The 19,029-nt window shown below is 34.4% G+C and overlaps 1 protein-coding gene across 1 annotated transcript in view; it reads left to right on the top strand.

The window, feature by feature from the left end:
• CUNH16orf72 (chromosome unknown C16orf72 homolog) overlaps positions 1 to 19,029 on the top strand; it is a 43,211-nt gene that overhangs the window by 5,653 nt on the left and 18,529 nt on the right. Inside the window, exon 3 of the mRNA XM_027839193.1 lies at positions 6,629 to 6,904. Within this exon, the coding sequence (XP_027694994.1) occupies positions 6,629 to 6,904 (276 nt within the window). The remainder of the gene's footprint in view (positions 1 to 6,628; positions 6,905 to 19,029) is intronic.

Genomic DNA, 19,029 nt, shown 5'->3' with positions numbered 1-19,029 from the left:
ATTTATGTAGCTCAAACTATTTGTAAATAGTATTAGTGTAACAGTGTAGTTAATTATAAACAGTGAAGTTAGTGCTTGCATCTTGGTTTGTTCAAGAGATTTTCTGTTTGACTAGGGTTTTAGGTGAAGAGTATTAGTATTTTTATACTCCATTTATAAGCATTAGTTCTGTGTGTCACCTCCCTATTCCACCCTCAAATAAACTCTGCTTTTTTCTTTTTTGTCCTGCATCCTCTGTCCTCTTCATCTTCTTTTCATACCTTCCTTTTTTTCAAAGCTCTAAATCTTCTGTTTGTAGAGAGATTAGAAGCATTTTTAGGGCTGGTGGTTAGGAACCATTCTTGAGTACTGGTTTTTTTCTTCAAGTTATGTATTTTTTGAGTTATTGTCCATTTTGTGGCCTTTTTGTGGAGAAGCCAACTCAAGGACATTAAGATTCTGAAGGTCAGAGGGGAGAGTGCGTTGGACATCAGGTCCTAATAATAATAACAGATCATTGGATCTGGGAAACTTTTTGAACTCTAGATAGTTATTAAAGTCTACCATTCCTCTTAAAAATAGCTTTCTAGAGCTAGATTAAGAAACCTACCATTCATGTGATATTGCTAGTTAACTTTAAAACTTTTTAAAACTTTCAACACAGTATCGTGAAAGTCTTAAGTAGACTTCCTTAGATAATCTGTGCATAAAATTAGGGAAAAAGCCTCATCCATTCATTAATAGTTTTGTGAAGTCAGTTTTTAATTGGATATTTTAATTAAAGTTAATGTTGTTTTGTAGCAGGTTCCCCCCCCCTTCATCCCCCCAATTCTTGGGCCTTATCTCTTGTGCTCCATGAGAAGACAGTCTGATCTAAAGTCTGTGCACAATGTGTAGGGTATTTAATATGCTTGTTTTATTTACCACTCCCCTAGAAACACTTTGTGATATTCTTGAGAAGCAACAGTGTAGGAGACTTGGAATCAAGAGAACTGATATTGAATGCAGGCTATGACACTTACAATAACTCTGGGTCACTGCTTCCTTATTTATTGCTTTGAGGAAAGAGCTCAGTGCTGTGAGGCATTAGTGAAAGAAGTCAGTAGACCTGGGTTCTAGTACTTGGGCTCTACTACTGACTGTTATGCCATGTAAAAGTCACTTGACTTTTGATTTTCATCTTTCTGTGTGTGTAAAATGGGAATTATATCTGACAAGGTATTTGTGTGGCTCAAAAAAGCTCTTTGTAACCAAACCATACGTGTTAAATGTAAGCTACTGTCAAAATAATTGAGAAACATTTTTTTTGCCCTCAATCAGATTTTCAAGTGTTTGCTATTATAAGTTCAGTTTTCATCGGAGCATTTAGCTGTTTACTTTCAATTTCTTTTATATTAATCAGAATTTGGATTTTTAACTCTTGTCATCTAAATTACTTTTAAAGTGATAGCATTTCCTGTGTTGGGGATTTTTTAGTACAATAGAATGTTTGAAATTTTAGGATCCTTTCTTTTGTTAGTGTACTCTAGAAGTGCTAATTCAGCTCTTGGAGTATTTCTAGAACTTCCAAACAAGGTGGCAGATGTACTGTATTCTTTAATAAGCAGGAAAATCATATACAATATTTATGCCTGTAGCTGTATCTGTAACACATATACATGTATAAGTGTATATAATGTAATATACACACAATATATAAATTCATGAATACAAATTTGAATATATGAAGAATATAAATTCATTTTGGGGGTGCTGCTGGTGGTGGTTTGGACTTCTTGTTTGGTCTGTGCAGGAGCTTCTCTTTCCTGATATATGTATCTGTATATATCTCTTCGTTAATATGTTTTAGATTTGCCTAATGACACTGAAAGAGTTGACTTCTCCATGGTCACACAGCTATCTGTATAGGAGACAGGGCTTGAATCTAGAGTTTCCCGATTTCCTCAGCCTTCTATGCACTATTCCTGATCATTTTGGGGTTTAAAAATAGATGTCTAATTATGTGATTTAACATACTAGGTAGGATTTGAAAGCATTCATCATATTCTGTAGACTTAGGTGATTGTTACCTTGAAGGAACTTAGTAAAGACAGTTTTTCTTAGTTTTTATTTCTTTATGGTTATTTCATACTCGAACAGCATAGATAGGAAACACTTGTAAAATCTTAAATTTCTAATTGAGATGAATCTGGAAAAGTTTTTTGTCCTTTGTGGACAGCTAGATTGATAATTATAAGATTTTAATACTTAATGTTTTGCTGTGATTAATTTTGTTTGGCCTTGGATTTTGGTTCTTTGCAATCTTGAAAGATTGTCCTCTGATCAAACTAAAAAATTCTGAGATGCTACAACTTTTAGCTTTAAATAGTATCGTGTTCTCAAATTTCAATGGAACATAAACACTGTTGTATTGAAATGTGAACTATAGCTGATCAGAAATTACTTTTATGAATCCATTTATTTTTAATAAGAAAGATCTGATTATATGAAGATAAATGGTAACTGTTGGGGTTGTGCCCAGCTTTCATCTTTATGATAGTTGGGTTTTGGCTTCAGGAAAGTAGCCTTGGATACCAGCAGTGGTATGGTAAATGTTTTAACAATTGGCTTTTTGGGGGAAGAAACATACCTATGTTTAATCTGGATTGTAAACATTTTCTTAATGACTCAAGTCTCGACAGTCAACAAAACAATAAACCAAGCCTTGATTTGTAGCATTTGTTCAATTCTGAGGTTTAAATGCACGATAGGAAAATGCAACAATAGGTAGCCACTTCTCTCTGGCTCCAGCACACCCTTAGATACTAATACTCCCCTGAAGCTCTGTGGTTATACTTAATTATTGGTGGGAGCCTATAGAATTGTCATAGATTTAGAGATTAGGAGTTACAATTTGTTTATGTCATTCAAAGATAGAGTAGGATTTAGCTATTGAAGTTGATCCTTTAATCCTAAAGTTCAGTGGCTCTTTTTGAACCCTGAATTATCATCAAAACATCTGACCAAAAAAATTTATTGAACTTGGATCTTAGAGACCAGGTTCAATTTCTGACACTTAAAGGAGTGTCCTCCAAAGTCAGTTGCATAACTACTCTGAGTCTTAGTTTCCTTTTCTGGGAAATGGTGGTAATAATTCTTAAATTATGTATCTCAGAGGGTTATTGTGAGAGAAATGCTTGGTAAATCTTACTGTACAATATAAATGTTAGTTACTACTATTGATACTTTTCTTGTAGGTAGTTGAAATCTCATGCTAACGAGACAGTGCATTTTAGTCCATCTAAAGTCACAAATAAGCATTACTATGCCATCTAAATAGATAGCGTGAGAAAGAATATATTATTTTAAAACAGGTAAAGCATTAAAGTTTAGAATTTTAAAAGTTTTCTTTCCCTCCCATACATTAGACTTATTTGCTGCTTAGGGAAATGACTGGAATTGGAGAATCTTTGAGAATAGACTATCCTTGCACTATTGTGCATTGATTTAATAGTATACAGCTTAGTAGTTTAGTTATCCTAGAAATAGAAAAGCATACACCTGAACATCTTAGACATAGCTGACTTTGTATGTTTTTTGTATACTGTATTTCTGAAATTTTAATGTTCACAAAATATTGAGTCCTTTGTTTTCTAAAGGCTCTTTGCTTAGCTTCATGTTACAGGTGAGGATAGCAAGGGTTTAAAACAAATTTCTGAGCTGAAATGACTGTCCTACATAATATGTGTTCTAGCAAGAGTGCAAAATTAATGCATACCTACAACCAGTGAAACATTTTTTAAACCGTGCCTTAAATCTGCATGATTGGACTATGGTCTTTGTTTTTTGAAAATTTTACTTTTTATATATTACAATCAGAATTCCTTTCTTTGCCTAGAATCGGCAGTGTTACATCTTTTTAACCACTTTCTTGGCCCTTCTCAGTTTTGGTTTACATGAAATTTTACTTTTCATTTTTGCTGTCTGTGTTTTGTAGGTATATATTTCCTTGCCTGCTTCATCTTATACTTTGGACTGTCCAAGCCTGTTGTATATTTGTTCTGCATATCTTTGTTGCTAAAATTTGTGTTTCTCTGACCTGACTTTTATTCCTGGAATGTTGTAATCTGGTTAGAGCCTTACCTCCATTCAGTTCCTTTTAAACTATGTGCCTCCTAAACTATCTTTTGCCCTTACTCATTGAAGAATGCTTAGTGGGAGAGGGTGAGAAGTGAAGGGGGAGTCAAGAGTAGACTACTCTAGTTATGAACTTAATTTAAAAGATTTTTTTCAGTATAGGCTTGAGCATCTTGATTGCTCTCTGTCAATGGCTTTCCCTTTTCTCCTTTAGTATGCTGGAAGCCAAATGAGAGATATGGGGTACAGTGAGGCACCTTAGGTTTTGTATCATGATTTCACTTTCTTGTTTTTTATGGCTACTACCTCTTCCTCTAATCATGGGGCTGAAAGTAATTCCTTGTGTCAGCTATGGGAAAGTGTATATACCATGTGGTTCTTTTTTCTAATTGCTATAATTTGTCTGTTTTCTCTTGTATTCTTAGTGGAAGCATAATTGAGCATTATATTCATTTTATGATGTATCTTTAGCTGTAATTAACCTGTTTAAATTATTTTTTTTCTTTTTGGAAGGGGGACTTGTTTTAATGAGCTCTCAAGTGTACAGATAAAATCCTGCTTTTTTAAGTAAAATTTTATTATGAGTTAACTCAATGAATAAAAACAAAATAAAGATTAAAATAATACAAGTGGAACTATTTACATTTAAAACTGTATATTTATCTCTCCTGATTTAGCTATGAACTTAGAAAATTTTTGCATGATATTCATGTTTGTTTTTCTAATTCTTTTTACATTTTTGTTATTTAGATTGATGCCCTTTGTGTTTATATCACTTATTTACATATACATATATGTGTGAGTGTGGATATATGAGATATCTATATATCTCCTTTCTCTGCTCCCCCCCCAAAAATGTGAACCTTATCTGTAAAAAAAAACTAACCCACATAGTGACTTTGTCCTCATAGTGTATGGAATAATTTTGCATTTTGTTCAGTGTATCTAATAAGGATCTGACATAATGGGAGGAATTTTTTTGTTGTTATTGAGTGACATACGTCCCTGTTTCATTTTCCACATGGTGCCAAATTTCCATTTTTATTTGTTTGGGATCTGCTCTGAAAATGGAATCATTTTCTACTATTTTTGGGACTACAGTTAGTCAGTCATTATCTTCTCCTTCCAAAGATGTGCCTAGGTTAAAAAGACATTTAGGATTTGAAACTGCAGTGGAAGAATATGATCAATTAAGGAATTTTTTTCATTTTATGAAAGAATTCTTTACAAAAAGACCAGGAATAAGGGATATGCTTTATTTGCAAATGATTAGAAATGTGTCGTTAATTTACTACTAAGACTTGGAAACAAACTATAGTGACTTAAGATTTTTTTTAATACTTACTGTTAGAGAAACTGTACCAAAAGGGCTGTTAGATTAACATGGATTATTTTCCTGAACCAGAGTAAAGTACAAAAGTGGATAACTGTGAAAAGTGAGATGGTGTGGCAGATTTTAGGACAAGGTTCTAGGTTGTTGAGTCCATAAGCAGTAGAAGTGGTTTACTAGAATCTGGGCTGCTGACATAACTGCAGAGTACCTAGGATCCAAGAAAGATGTAAAGTATTCATTTCACCCTGAAGTTTAATATTTTACAATCATCAAAAAAGATATTTTTTCCCTTTTAAAAATGTACCTTAACAAGGCTTGCTGTGTTGAGTATGCTTTTTATTAGGTCTGTTAAGTTGCTCTATGGGAATGTATCTCTGAAATTGCATTGTAAATTAACATGTATTTATGATCTGATTTCACAAAAGTTTTTTAAAAAAAGCAGCTGTGTTTGAAGTGGGCACAGCTTTACTTTCTCAATCATTTCCAACAATTTCATTGAATTGGGAGGTTGGGTGGGAATTGAGTTTTTAAAACACAATTATTATGGTTGTACCTGGTTTAAAAATTAAGACAAAAAGCTGAGATAAATTTCATAATAAGACCTTATCAGTGAAGAAACAGAACTGACCTATTCAAGATAAGACTTAATTTAAAATACTTTTCTATAAAATTTTCTTTATATTTTATATTCTATTACATAAGGAGATATGCAGTATTTTAGTCATCCAGGAAATGTCAGTTTGGTAAAAAATAAAACGTGGTTGAATTGTTTAAGTTAGGCAGTCTTTTTTAAAGAGGTGAGATATGGATCTAATTGCTTTTAGCATGAAACTCTAAAATTTGGAATTAGGTAAAATGTCATCTATGATATTTCCAAGTCAGTTTAACAATAGCTTTTTTTTCTTTCTTTTTTTTTTTTTTTTGGTGAGGCAGTCAGGATTAAGTGACTTGCCCAGGGTCACACAGCTGGGAAGTGTCAAGTGTCTGGAGTCGGATTTGAACTTAGGGCCTCCTGACTCCAAGCTTCATCCGCTGCCCCACCTAGCCATCCCTTAACAATAGCTTTTTAAAAGTTTAAATAACATTCATGCTTATGTTGAAGTCAGTCTCAGTTTCTTAGATCTGAGCCATTTGTAAAGCTTCTATTTTGGAACCTTATAAAAACATAATAACTGATAAATATATATTTTTTTTTAACAGAAAGCGTGGATGCCCATCAACGAAGTTTTGATCTAGGAATTCAAATTGGCTACCAGCGTCGCAATAAGGATGTGTTAGCATGGGTTAAAAAACGCAGAAGAACTATTCGTAGAGAAGACTTGATCAGCTTCCTCTGTGGAAAAGTTCCTCCTCCACGAAACTCTAGAGCTCCCCCAAGACTAACTGTAGTATCCCCTAACCGAGCTACTTCAACAGAAACTAGCTCATCTGTAGAGACTGATTTGCAACCCTTCCGTGAAGCCATAGCTCTGCATGGTAAAGCTTTTTAAAAACATTTCTCTGCTAAAAATGATTATGACTTGTTTGGACTTCTTTTCATGTTCAGAGTTGAATTTAGGCTGTTTGTCTATTTTTTTTTCTATTACAACTAAAGTGTATTGACATTTGTAGGTGTTATTAGGAATATATAAATAGGATGTTAATCAAGAACTTGGCAAATAGATTCTTAGATTGCCAGTTAGATGTCCCAAATGCTGTTTGATCTAAATGTTTTGTGCCAAGTGTGTGTTAGCCCACAGTGAAAATAGTATGCCTGAATTTGCAGTATTCTTAAAATTGATTGGATTTTCTTATCTCATGTGCTGATTAATCTTTATTGCTAAAGACACTTCTTAATTTTTTTTAAAGATGTAACATTTATAATTATCATGGCCTGCCTAATTGCAGCTAAGTATAAGGATTCAGTGAAGCTCTAGCATGTAGATAATTTTTTTCTTTTGGAAGTCCCTGTAAAAGCATACTCATTTTTCTAATGGTTCTGTAGTGATGATGAGCTTGTGGCCAACCAGAGGTGGGAATAATGAATGAATTATTACTTTACTTTATTTACTCTACCCTTAGTGCCTGTTAGTTGATACATCTGGGATCCTACAAGCTTATACACTTTTCTTTTCCCAGGGCTGGAATTAATATGAACCAAAGACATTTTGGTGTAACAGAATCAGGTTCAGGAATGTAGTTCATTGAAAAGCATTTATTTTAAATACTTGTAATAATGTTTTTCAAGGCCTTTAAGGTTTACATAGTACTTTCCCTGCCTTAAACTCTGGTAGTGTAAGTAGTATTATTACTCACATACAGATAAGGAAAAAGGTTCAGAAAAGTTAGGTGTCTTTGCAATGTCACAGTTCACACAAATAGTAAATAGCAAAGCTAGGATTTAAAGCTAAGTCTTTTGGTAGCACATGTTCAGTGTTCTATGATCTTATAGATGTGGATAACCCTCTCTTTTAATCTAGATCACAGTCCATACGTAGTTGCTTGCATGCTGTTATTGGCCATATCCTTCTACAAATCCTCAGTTGAGCAAAAATGTACCTATTGTGGTGGATTTTATTGCATATTTTGGGTACCAGCCCAGAATTTGTGCTATTTATCTGTTGTCACTGGCACCCAATATAAGACCAGCCCATTTCCTTTTTAAAAAAAAAAGTTTAAATTAATATTTTCTGTTTTCTTAACATCACCATGGGTCTGTCACATTTCATTTAACTGATCATGTATTTCCTAGGGAATTTCACTTATGCCACTTGTATATAAATCATAATTGGTGATAGTCTTCAACCTACTTAAGTCTAGCATGTTACCTCCATTGTTCTTCAAGTCATCTCTAATTCTGATTTTTTTGAAGATTGTGGTCTTCTATCATTTCACAAGTGTCACCAGGAGGGTAATACTGTTGAAAGATTGACTTATGTATCAGTCAGGAAGCACACTTGCTGTGTGTCAGGCACTGTGCTAAAAGCAAAAACAGCCCTTGCCCTCAATGTGAGCTCACATTCTCCTGGAGGAAGAAAGTGTGTAAATAAATATATACAGAGTAGATAGAAGGTAATGAAGGTAAGGATGGGGAAGGGACTAGCAGCTGGGGTGGGAGGCACAGTGTATGGTGGAAAGGGAAAAACTTAGATTAGATAATGGGCTTTGAACTAAATCTTGAAGGGAACCTAACTGATCAGGGGTGAGGAAGCAGAGTATTGTTGGTATGGGGGTGCAGCCAACTTAAAAGCTGAGAGATGGAGTGTTGTGTGAAGAACAGCAAGTAGGCAAGTGTATCTGGATCATAGAGTGCATAGAGGGGAGTAAAGCTTTGTAAAGGCAGCAATCTAGATTGAAATAGTTGAAAACACTGCTTATTTTCTCGAATGCAATCCAACCTACTTATTTTATTTAAATCTGGAACCATCTCTTTGTCCATCTAAAATGATTAAGGATAGTCACTTTACATGTACTGATGGACTAACTATTGCTCATCCATCTGCATATTGTAGTCTGGAAAAGGCATTTTTCATGCATTTGATTTCTCTTGCATGAATTGTTAGGCTGCTTTTTTAGGTAACAAGGTATCTCAGTGAAGATGCCTTTTAAGATTTGGGAGCTTGATACTTTTCATCATGATGTCTTCTGAAAACAAAACCATCTAGAGGAACTCACCTTCAAGAGGGGATTCCTTTTCCATTTTCACTCTGGGCAAGTCATCATCATTCAGAGGTGAAAACACCCTTGACAAGTATGTTTAAACCTTGTCTTAATATTTGCCTGGTACTGATAATCAAAGCTTCATTAAACAGAGTTGTTCTCTGAGATATCAGAATGTTTAAGTTGACTGAAAACTGGAGAGATAGTTACACTTCTCTTTCAACTTATTTCTTAAAATAAGAAGTCAGTAATTTTGCTTGTGATACATATGGAAGGCAGGCCTGACATTAAAAAACATCAGTGACATCAAACAAGTGACTAAGCATATAGAAAGATGAAATGTAGATAGGTTATATACTCTTGTCATAGATATTATTTCTTGTACTTAAGTATTTTAAAAATGTGGCCTATTACGCAAACTTAAGTACAAAGAATTCTTACACATATTGTAGGTCATGTAGCTCAATAACTTGACAAATAGCTTGAAATTTTAAGATAAGTTGTAAAAACCCATGACTTTTCAAGTATTACATTCAAAATGTTACAGTACTTGACAGGATCCTTTGTTTTGAAGACCTTTAATAGGAAGGTACTTGTATTCTGAGGAGTTTTTGGCGTGTCCTGCCTAAGCCATGTCTTTATCAGATTTCTTTATCATAAATCACTTAAATTAAGTTTCAAATTTCGGTCATTGGCTTTGTGGTGTATGGCATTCCTATTTCCTGGATAGTTGTAAGCATCCTGATTTTTCTTCTAGGATATTGTTAAACGTGTGATTAAAGTAATAGGTTTGAAACTCACTTTAGTCTAACAGGTTGAATATCTACTTGCTATGTGCAAAGCACTCATTCTTAAGGTCTCTTTAAGTTTTTTTTTAGTGTAATCATAATACATCTACATTGTCTTCAATAGATTTCTTTCAGATCAGTGTTAAAATTATATAAATAGATGCTACAATTTACTCATCATTTCATTTTCAGTGTCTATTGTCTTAAATTCCTATAGGGTAATTATGATCTATAGCCGAAAGGGACCTTAGAGGCTATCTAGTTCAACCTCCTCATTTTACAGATGAGGAAACTGATTTTGTTTCTTATTTATAAAGGTGATAGTTTTGATGAGAATTTTTAAATGTTTCCTGTCACATTTGTATTTAGAATTTGAACATTTATTATACATATCTGATACATGCCAGCCATTGTTGTCAGTAATGGGACAAAAAAATCAAAGAACTTACTGGAGGACTTAAAATTTACCTTCCCCACCTCCTTTGAAATTGATTTGTTAAGCTCTGCAGAACAGCAGCTGAGCTGAGCAATAGTCAGTCATTAAGCCTTTATTAAGCCTTTATTAATTGCCTGCTTTGTGTCAGGAGTTTACATTCTAATGGACCGGAGGGGAGGGATCTGTGTGTGTGTATGCATATGCACAGAATAAATAGAAGATATTTTGGGATCAGTAAAGGCTTCTTTCAGAAGATGATATTTGGGCTAAAAGATTAAATCGGGTATTCCAAAAAAGTTGAACTAAATCTCAGCATGGAGGATAGCTAGTGCAAAGGAGAACTAAATTACCTTTAATAGGATTTTACTCTTGTTTTTTCTTCCCCTTGTTACAGGTGTAACAATTTTGTCAGCTTCCTTACTGACAAAATAAAATCCCTTGAATAGAACCCATTATTTACATGTTATTATGAATTTGTTCACTCAAAAGGTATTGTTAGGGAAGACTTCAAGGGTAATTGGGGGAAATAATAATTACAGAGTAACTTAATGTTATTTATATATATGTTTATAGTAACTCAGACTAATAGCTGAGTGTTATCACTTGGATTTTATTTGTTCCCCTTTAATGAACTGGTTAATTTGTGAATAGAGCATTGTATAAAAATGGTTTGGTTAAAATGGTTTAAAATTTGCAGAGTTAATCCCATAAGTAGGCTAAACATTCTGCTTTAAATCCTGTTTATGCTTAATTTGCCTAGCCAGACTTTTTTTTCCCAATGTCTGAAGTTTATTTCATTTTAGCTAATGTGTAAATTGATATGCATTCTAAAATTAGGTGGCTTGAAGGTAATGAGTATGTAAATATTTCCAAGAGCTAAAGGATGTGTTGTTGATTTGTGCATTGGGATGGTTTCTATAAACTAAAATCAGCCTGTAATCAAAATGTTTTAAGGTTTATTTTTTTTCCCTTTGTGTCTTGGATTTATTAAGTATTAATTAAGCTCTTATGTTTTGAGGGACTGTACTGTAAAGTACAATAAGGAACTGTCTTTACCCTCACCTTTTTCCCATTTTGAGAAGAAATAATAAAAGTTTTCCTCTCATGTCTTTTCCCTACCCCATTGAATTAACAGGCATACTGCCAGCTGAAGTTTCTCCAAGGTATAATGCTTTCAAAAGTGGGTGGTGCTGTCATTAACAGAGTGGATAAACTAGGCTGAAGAGGGGAGGTGGGAAGGGGGATTACATCTCATCTACCCCACCCAAACCAATTATGGGTTCACCTCCAACACTACTGCAGCACCTTCTTTACCAGTTATCATTCAGCATTCTTACTCCACCCCCTCTTATTACTGTTATTCTCTGTAACAACCTGGGAAGGGTGTGAGCACGAGCAGGATGCCTGAGCAGTCTGGCAAAATTTCCCACTCCCCTTCAGGCCCTACATAATACCTGGCCCAATTGCCTTTTAGCTTGTCAATGAGTAAAATTCCTGCTTTTCTTTTCTACTTCCATACCTCTTGTTTCTTTTGGATTTGATAGAGATAGAGTAAAGGTGAGCAGACATGGATGAGTGGTCATTTGCATTGTAGAGTTTGTTGCATTTATTTCCCTGCCCACATCTGTCTGTTCCCCTTTTCTAAATTATCTGTGAGATCATCATTTTTTTCTGTTGACTCAGGCTTACAATCTTGCTGTCATTCTTGACTCCTCATTCTCATTCCACATATCCTATCAATTACAAAATCTTTATTTCTACCTCTTAATTTCTTGAATCTATAATCTTCTCTCCACTCATAAATATAAGTAATGAGGGCCTCATTCAGTCCCTCATCAATGATAGCCTAGATCTTCTAATTGGTTTCCTTGCATCAAATTTCTTCCCACTTAAATCCCTCTTCCACACAACAGCCAAATTAATATTCCTAAAGAACGAGTCTTACAGGGTCAATCCCTACTCCAGTAGCCCCTTTTAGCTCTAGTATCAAATTTTAATTTGATCGTTATTTCACACTTTTAAAGTTTCTGTGGTGTGTTTAATAATGTTCATAGTTATTAATACAGTAGTACACGTATACAGTTTATAAATAAATGTGTATCTTGGGTGCATGCTTAAAAAATGTACTGTTGGGGGACATGGTCAAAAAATTTTTGGGGACCACTGGCATAGACAAAATAAAGAGCCAGTTTCCCACTCTTTCTCTACCCTAAAACTGCAGCTTTATCTCCTTTCTTTGGACTATACTTTCAGTCTCAGTCAACAATGGCACCAATTGAACTGGAGCTGTAGTAGTAGTCTTAATTCATGTAAAGAAGGTGATGCAGTGAATAGAACAGGTCTGCACAACCTGCCAAAGGATTTCAGGCTTGGGTGGCCTACGAAAAATGTGGAGGAAAACATCCTCTACATTTTTTTCGGGCTGCCTGAAATCCTTTGGCCTGTTGCGGGTCGCAGCTTGTACAGGCCTGGGATGATAGAGCATTGAACCTGGAGTCAGGAAGTCCTGAGTTAATATCCTGCCTTACACTAGCTATGTGGCCCTGGGCAAGTCATTTAACTTCTGCCTCAATTTCCTTATCTGTGAAGTGGGGATAATAGTAGCACCTACCTCTTAGATTTTTTTGTGGGAATCAAATGAGATTTGTAAATTGCTTTGCAAATCTTAGAGCACAACATAAATGCTAGCTATCATCATCATCATCAGCCACAGAGACAGGATATTAAATGTTAAGCATTGTCTTTCAATTGCTTATTTGCAAATGTTTCCCTCATAAAATTAAACGTCCTTTTCCTCCGAACAAGGATGAATTGCTGAAGGAATAAAGGTAGTAGGAGATCTAGATTCCAGTTAACTGAATCTACAGGTCTGGGTGAGTCATTTTCCTTTAGTAATTGGGGGTTCAGGTGTGAGGTAGGGGGGGAGAAGAGTGTTATAGTTTCAGATTAATGAAAACTGCTATAGGTATTATTGGATCAGGAACTAGATGTTTACATAGTCGCCATCACTGTTTTCTTTCTCCTCAAAACAAAGCAAGATTGTTTTGAAAGAGGGAAAGGAAAAGAGTAATTATAGTTATTTTTCTAAAGTTTTTCTTTTTACACGCAGGACTAATAATTCTGCAGTTTGATAGGGGCAGTGCCAGCATAAAAGATAGTTTCATGTGAGCTTTTATATGAAAGTCTTTCCTGTACTAGGAGAATGCCCAAGATTTTTTTTTTTTGATAGAATCAATCATAGTTGCTTATGATTATCCATTCTTGGATTATGTATATTTATTATCCATATGTGTAGAGATCAGTCTACCACTTGGTTTGTCATTGGTAAACCCAAACATGGGCATATCCCTCTTCTCTTGGGTCAGGATTTCCAGCTGTCTTGAAGAGAATGGGAGTTGTCCCTTTGGTTATGGCTTTCCTTTGTGATAAATATCCTTTCTCTGAGCACTAGGGTCATATACTATCTGACTACATTGTTTATAAACTTGTACTTTGCAAAATGTCTTGCAACATAGTAGGTACTCAGTAATAAATATCTCATTATTCAGACGAATGTTTCTTATCACTGATGTAGAAAATAGTTTTTGGTATTTCTGTAGATAATAGGCATCCAGTAAGCTTCCCTTCCATGTTATTTGTTTTTGGGATATAGTTTTGTAGTTTACTATAAAGTTCATCACCAGCCATTAGCCTTTCTAAAACATTAATGTATAATTATAGTAACAACTGAGAATCAGAAGGCTAGAAAAAAATTAATGGAGGTCGGATACCTCTTCCCCAGCCATCTTGGCTCAGTATGATGTATATGAATACTTAAGAAATGTTTGAAGGTTATCTACTTTCCAGAGAGGCAGAATGAGTTGAGGTCAAGAGCCCACTTAGGCCTAAGGAAGACCTAGGTTCATCATCTGACTCATCGCTAACTGTGTAACTCTATAAGTGTCTTTACAGTGACCAAGGTAATTCTCTGAAACCATTAATTTTAGAATAGTTGTTAATCTGCATTGATAGAGGGAATTTCATTGCTGGGATATCCTTGCACAAATGAAATCACAGGTCTAGAACAAAAAAAGTCTCTCTGTCTTCCTACTTTGCCCCCCCCACCAGTGTTTTCTACCACAATAGTAGAGTCTTTAAGAAGATAAGAGAATCAGGCAATGCTTTATAGAAATATTGCTTAAAACTTTATTGATGCTTATTTTTAAAATTATTTTCATAATAGTAATCTTCAGAAATCTTGAAAAAGATTTCCATGTAAAATAGCCAAAGTGAGGAAAAATTCTTTGGCTTAAAAGGGTAAAATCTTCAGCTGGCGAAGGCTCCCAAAACTTAGTTCTATACAACCTGTTCTATGAGCATTCTTTAGTTTGAGATTTTACTATGATCAGGTATTAACATTCTTAGGTGGTACTAGAATTAGGTAGAGTTAGTGTTTTTAGTGAGAAAGAGCTAATGCATCTGAAGTTTTTACTTAATGATTGAACTCTTAGGTTTTTACCTCATGAAATATTTTCATAGAATAAATTTAGACTCTTCCCTATCATGTTGCCTCATTTAGTAAAAACTGCCCTCTCAATTTAACAGTTGAAGAAACTGAGGCTTAGAAGATAATTTGACCAGAATACCATAACTTCAATGAGTCACATGAATCCAGTTATGCCTCTTTTAAAATAAGTTTTTTCTAAAACTTATGTAGAGTGTGCATAATTAATGACTAGTTATTTGATTTTTCACATAAATGTGAGTTGTTTTTTTTTTTGGCTTTTAAATGAATTTGTATTTTATTACATGTATGCAGAAGTAATTTTTAATCAGGTTGTTTGCTTTTTTTATGTATTTGTGTATAGACTTTGGGGATCCCTTAAATGCAGTTTTGTAAATAGGCAAGACAGTGTCTGTGTTTCCCGCATATGCTATGTGCCCTATGTATACTTTTAATTCTTGTTTGGAGATAGTAGGGGTTAAGTGACTTGCCCAGGGTCACACAGCTAGTAAGTGTTTGAGAATGGATTTGAACTCAGGTCTTCCCTGAATCCAGGGCCAGTGCTTCATCCACTGTGCCATCTAGCTGCCCCAACACCTCCTCTTAAGAAAGAAGATGGAGGAACATAGTCTTGGGTAAAAGCTGTCAAGCTATAAATTTAAAAATTGCCTACCAGGTTTGTAGTCCTTAAATCTTAAGTAGTTTTCGGGCAGTAGGAATGAGGGAAACTCCTGGTAATTCTGACCCATTCTAGAAACCAGAAGTTATATTGTATTTATTCTTAAACTTGAGTCAGTCCTGAAGGACCTGTGAAATTCTAGTCTGTGGTACATAGAACTTAGTTACTTACCCATAGTAATTTAGCTTTTATGAATTAACTAAAGCATATGTATTTCTGTAGTGTGTGTATGTATATATATTATATATACATATATTTCTAATAATGAGCTCATTAAAATTGTGAAGACTTAATGATAAGTTCAGTGTAACTGAAAAATCATCAGATGAATTTAAATTAAACGGATTTTTCTTACAGTGTTCATTTTAAGTGAAAATACAGTTATCAATGTTTGGAATTGCTCTATTTAACAGTATTTAAATATAGAATAGGTAATTACCTTGGATTAGAGCTGTTCTCTTATAACAGGAACAGGTATATAATTTTTAGGGATTTTTAAAATGTAAAAACATTGTTGAAGACCCCCTAATTTCTTTATTTTATAATAGAATAATTCTACAATTATTTTGTGAAATGCAAATTACAACACAATATTTTTTGCCTCTTAGTAGGGTTAATTGGGAGTCAGATGACCAGTTACCATAGTGAGCTCAGAAGTGAAACCCAGACCACTTGGAATCTTGAGTTATATGCAAAAAACTGTTTGCAGCTTTGAGATGGCACTGTCCACTCTGCATTGTTAGATTTTACACATGGAAATCAAGCTGAACTGCTACAGGGACAGCTCAATATTTTTTGCAACTAATTAACTTTTCAGTTGTCTCATTTGATTTTTTTTCCTACCAAACCTGTAAACTGCATTTAAAATCAAACTTGAATTTTGCAAACTTGCATACCTGAATTCTCTGCATTTTCATTTTCAATACGTGTTTATTTGGTTCCTACTGTCCTGAGGTACTGTAGGAGATACTTGGAGCTTACAGTCAAGTCTGGTAGGGGAGGTAAGACATGTACTGCTCCAGTATAAAGCACTGTGTGATGAGAACGTATAAGTGGTACAAATAAAATGCTGCTATAGGAATTCAGAGAGAGAGAGATTGCTTCTGTGTAGGGTAATCAGTTAATATTTTAGAAGGGATGGCATTTATGCTTAGCAAATATCTTCCATGAAATTTTAGGGAAATGTTTTTATTTCTAGGGTTACTCTTTTTTAGTTAAGGTAATTTGAGAGCATTGAACTTTTTATTTTTCTGAATCTTCTTTTAAACCATTATGGAATTATTCATTAAAATTTTCACTTCATTGCCTCATCGTGGAGGGGAGGTGACCTTGTCAGAGATTGTCAGGGGTGTGCAAGCTCTTCAGTAAGTTTCAATACTGTCCACTAAATTTTGGTGAGCTTGCCATCTTTGACATTTGGGATTACCCACACAAATGGAAACCATGAGTCTCTTGAAGTAGCGAAGAAGCTGACATTCTGCAGTCTGGTTAGTAGTTGAAGATATATGCATGGTCAAGTACTGTATTTCCTTTTTGATTTTATTTTTAATTAAATTTTATTTTCAATTACGAAGCATTTGTTTTCTTTCTCCCAACTCTTAAAAACCTTGTAACAAATATGTATAGTCAAGCAAAATTTTTATATTGGCCGTGTCAAAAAATGTAAGTCTTATGGTGCGTATTAAGTCCATCACCTGTCCTGTCAGGAAGTGGGGCAGTATTCTTCATCATTAGTCCCCTAGAATCATGGTTGATCCATTGCATAGATCAGAGTTCTTAAGACTTTTAAAATTGTTTGCTTTTACAGTGTTAGTGTTAATTGTTCCATTTCTGTTTTCTTTGCATCAGTTCATATCCTTTCACAGGTTTCTGTAAAACTGTTCTTACAGCACAGTAGTATTTCATCAGATTTATGTGCCATAATTTGTTGAGCCATTCCCCAGTTAATTGGGTACACTTGTTGTTTCCAGTTCTTTGCCCCACTCCAAAAGAACTGCTGTAAGTATTTCCATATTTATAGGTCCTTCTCATTTTTCTTTAATCTTGTTGGAGCTTAGGCACAATAGTGGTATTATTAAGTCAAAGGTATGTACAATTTAGTAACTTTTTGGGGCATAATTCCAAATTACTTTTCAGAATGACTGACTCATAGCTCCACCAGTGCATCAAATATACCTCTTTTTCCTCTGTGTCTTCTCTGACATTTAACCTTTTTTTTGGTCAACTTTGCTAATCTGTTAAGTGGGAGGTAAAACCTAAGAATTGCTTTAATTTGCACTTCATTGCTTATTAGTGATTTGTTCAAATGCAAAATCACTTGAAAGGGATATAATTTTATAACTGAAAAAGCAGTTTTGGTGAATATCATGTGCGGTACATTCCTCAATAAGTAACACACCTAAGATCAGGTCATATCAGTTAATACTTTAATTATAAATTTAGGGGGGAGCAGGGTTAATCAAAATCTAGGTAGGAGCAAAAACGTGTACATAGGATAGAAAGAGCACACAGGTTTTCAGGAAGAGGAAAAGGAACGGAAGGTGGAGAGCCAAAGGACAAACTTCAATAATTTTATCTAGGGCTGCCCCTAATTATACTTGGTCAACTCATTTATAACTTTTTTAGGTTGCTAGACTATTCATAGAGGATTCCCATCAGAGGTAGTTAATTTCTGTTCTCAAAGTATGATCTGTGATAGACTTAAGAGCAATTTTAGGAGAGAAGTTTTCAGAGGGACATTTGGACTTGCTGTTGAACTTTCAGTTCTTTAAAAGGAAAAACAAAGGTTATCAGAATAATCAAAAAAATTAAAAGAATTATAAGTAGAATGTATTAAGGTTTCAGCTGCATTCTGAGCACCATCTGACTTGCAGTTGAAATCTTTCCGTATGTGTTACTTCTCCCTTTCAAATGTGAGTTCTTGAGAGCAGGAACTGTGTTTTTTTTTTTTTTTTTTGTATCCCAAGCATTTATTACAGTGTTTTGCACATAGTAAATGCTTAAATGCTTCTTGCAAGGTTAAATCAAATGAGAGTATATATAATTGGAGAAAAATTACTTCCATCCAAATATTTTAGTTTCCACTTTTACCAGCTGATCCTTGCATTGAGATAAGACTTTTCCATCCTGTGCCATTTTTGTTCTTTTTCATAATTCCTCTATAGAAGATGCATCTAATAAGTGAGAGATCTTTCTCTGAATACTGTTGCTGTTTACTTTTTTTCTTCATTTTTTCTACACATGTGCTCAATGAGAATATGTATATGTGGTCAGAAGTCATTAGTTATGTGTGGGAGTCTATGCCTACTCAAACTTTCCATTGCTCTTTGGGTTACTTATACTTTTGTTTCTTGCAAGATCATAATGATCCATGACTTATAGTATCATAATTGAAAGTGCTACAATTTTTCTGTTTTTTTTTTTCTTCTTCAGTTCTGGGTCTGCTTGCAACACCTGTCTGTCAGAATTAATGTTGGTTTTGTAGTTGGGACTTGGTTTTGAGTCCCGACTACTTGAAGAGCTCAGCTTTTCCTCTCTGTACCTCAGCATGTATTTATGAAATGAAGGCGTGTGGAC

This window comes from Vombatus ursinus, unplaced genomic scaffold (assembly GCF_900497805.2).
Source record: "Vombatus ursinus unplaced genomic scaffold, bare-nosed wombat genome assembly UNPS02014832.1, whole genome shotgun sequence".
Taxonomy (NCBI): Eukaryota; Metazoa; Chordata; class Mammalia; order Diprotodontia; family Vombatidae; genus Vombatus; species Vombatus ursinus.
Note: the sequence above shows the minus strand (reverse complement) of the source record. Positions and strands in the feature narration are given on the sequence as shown.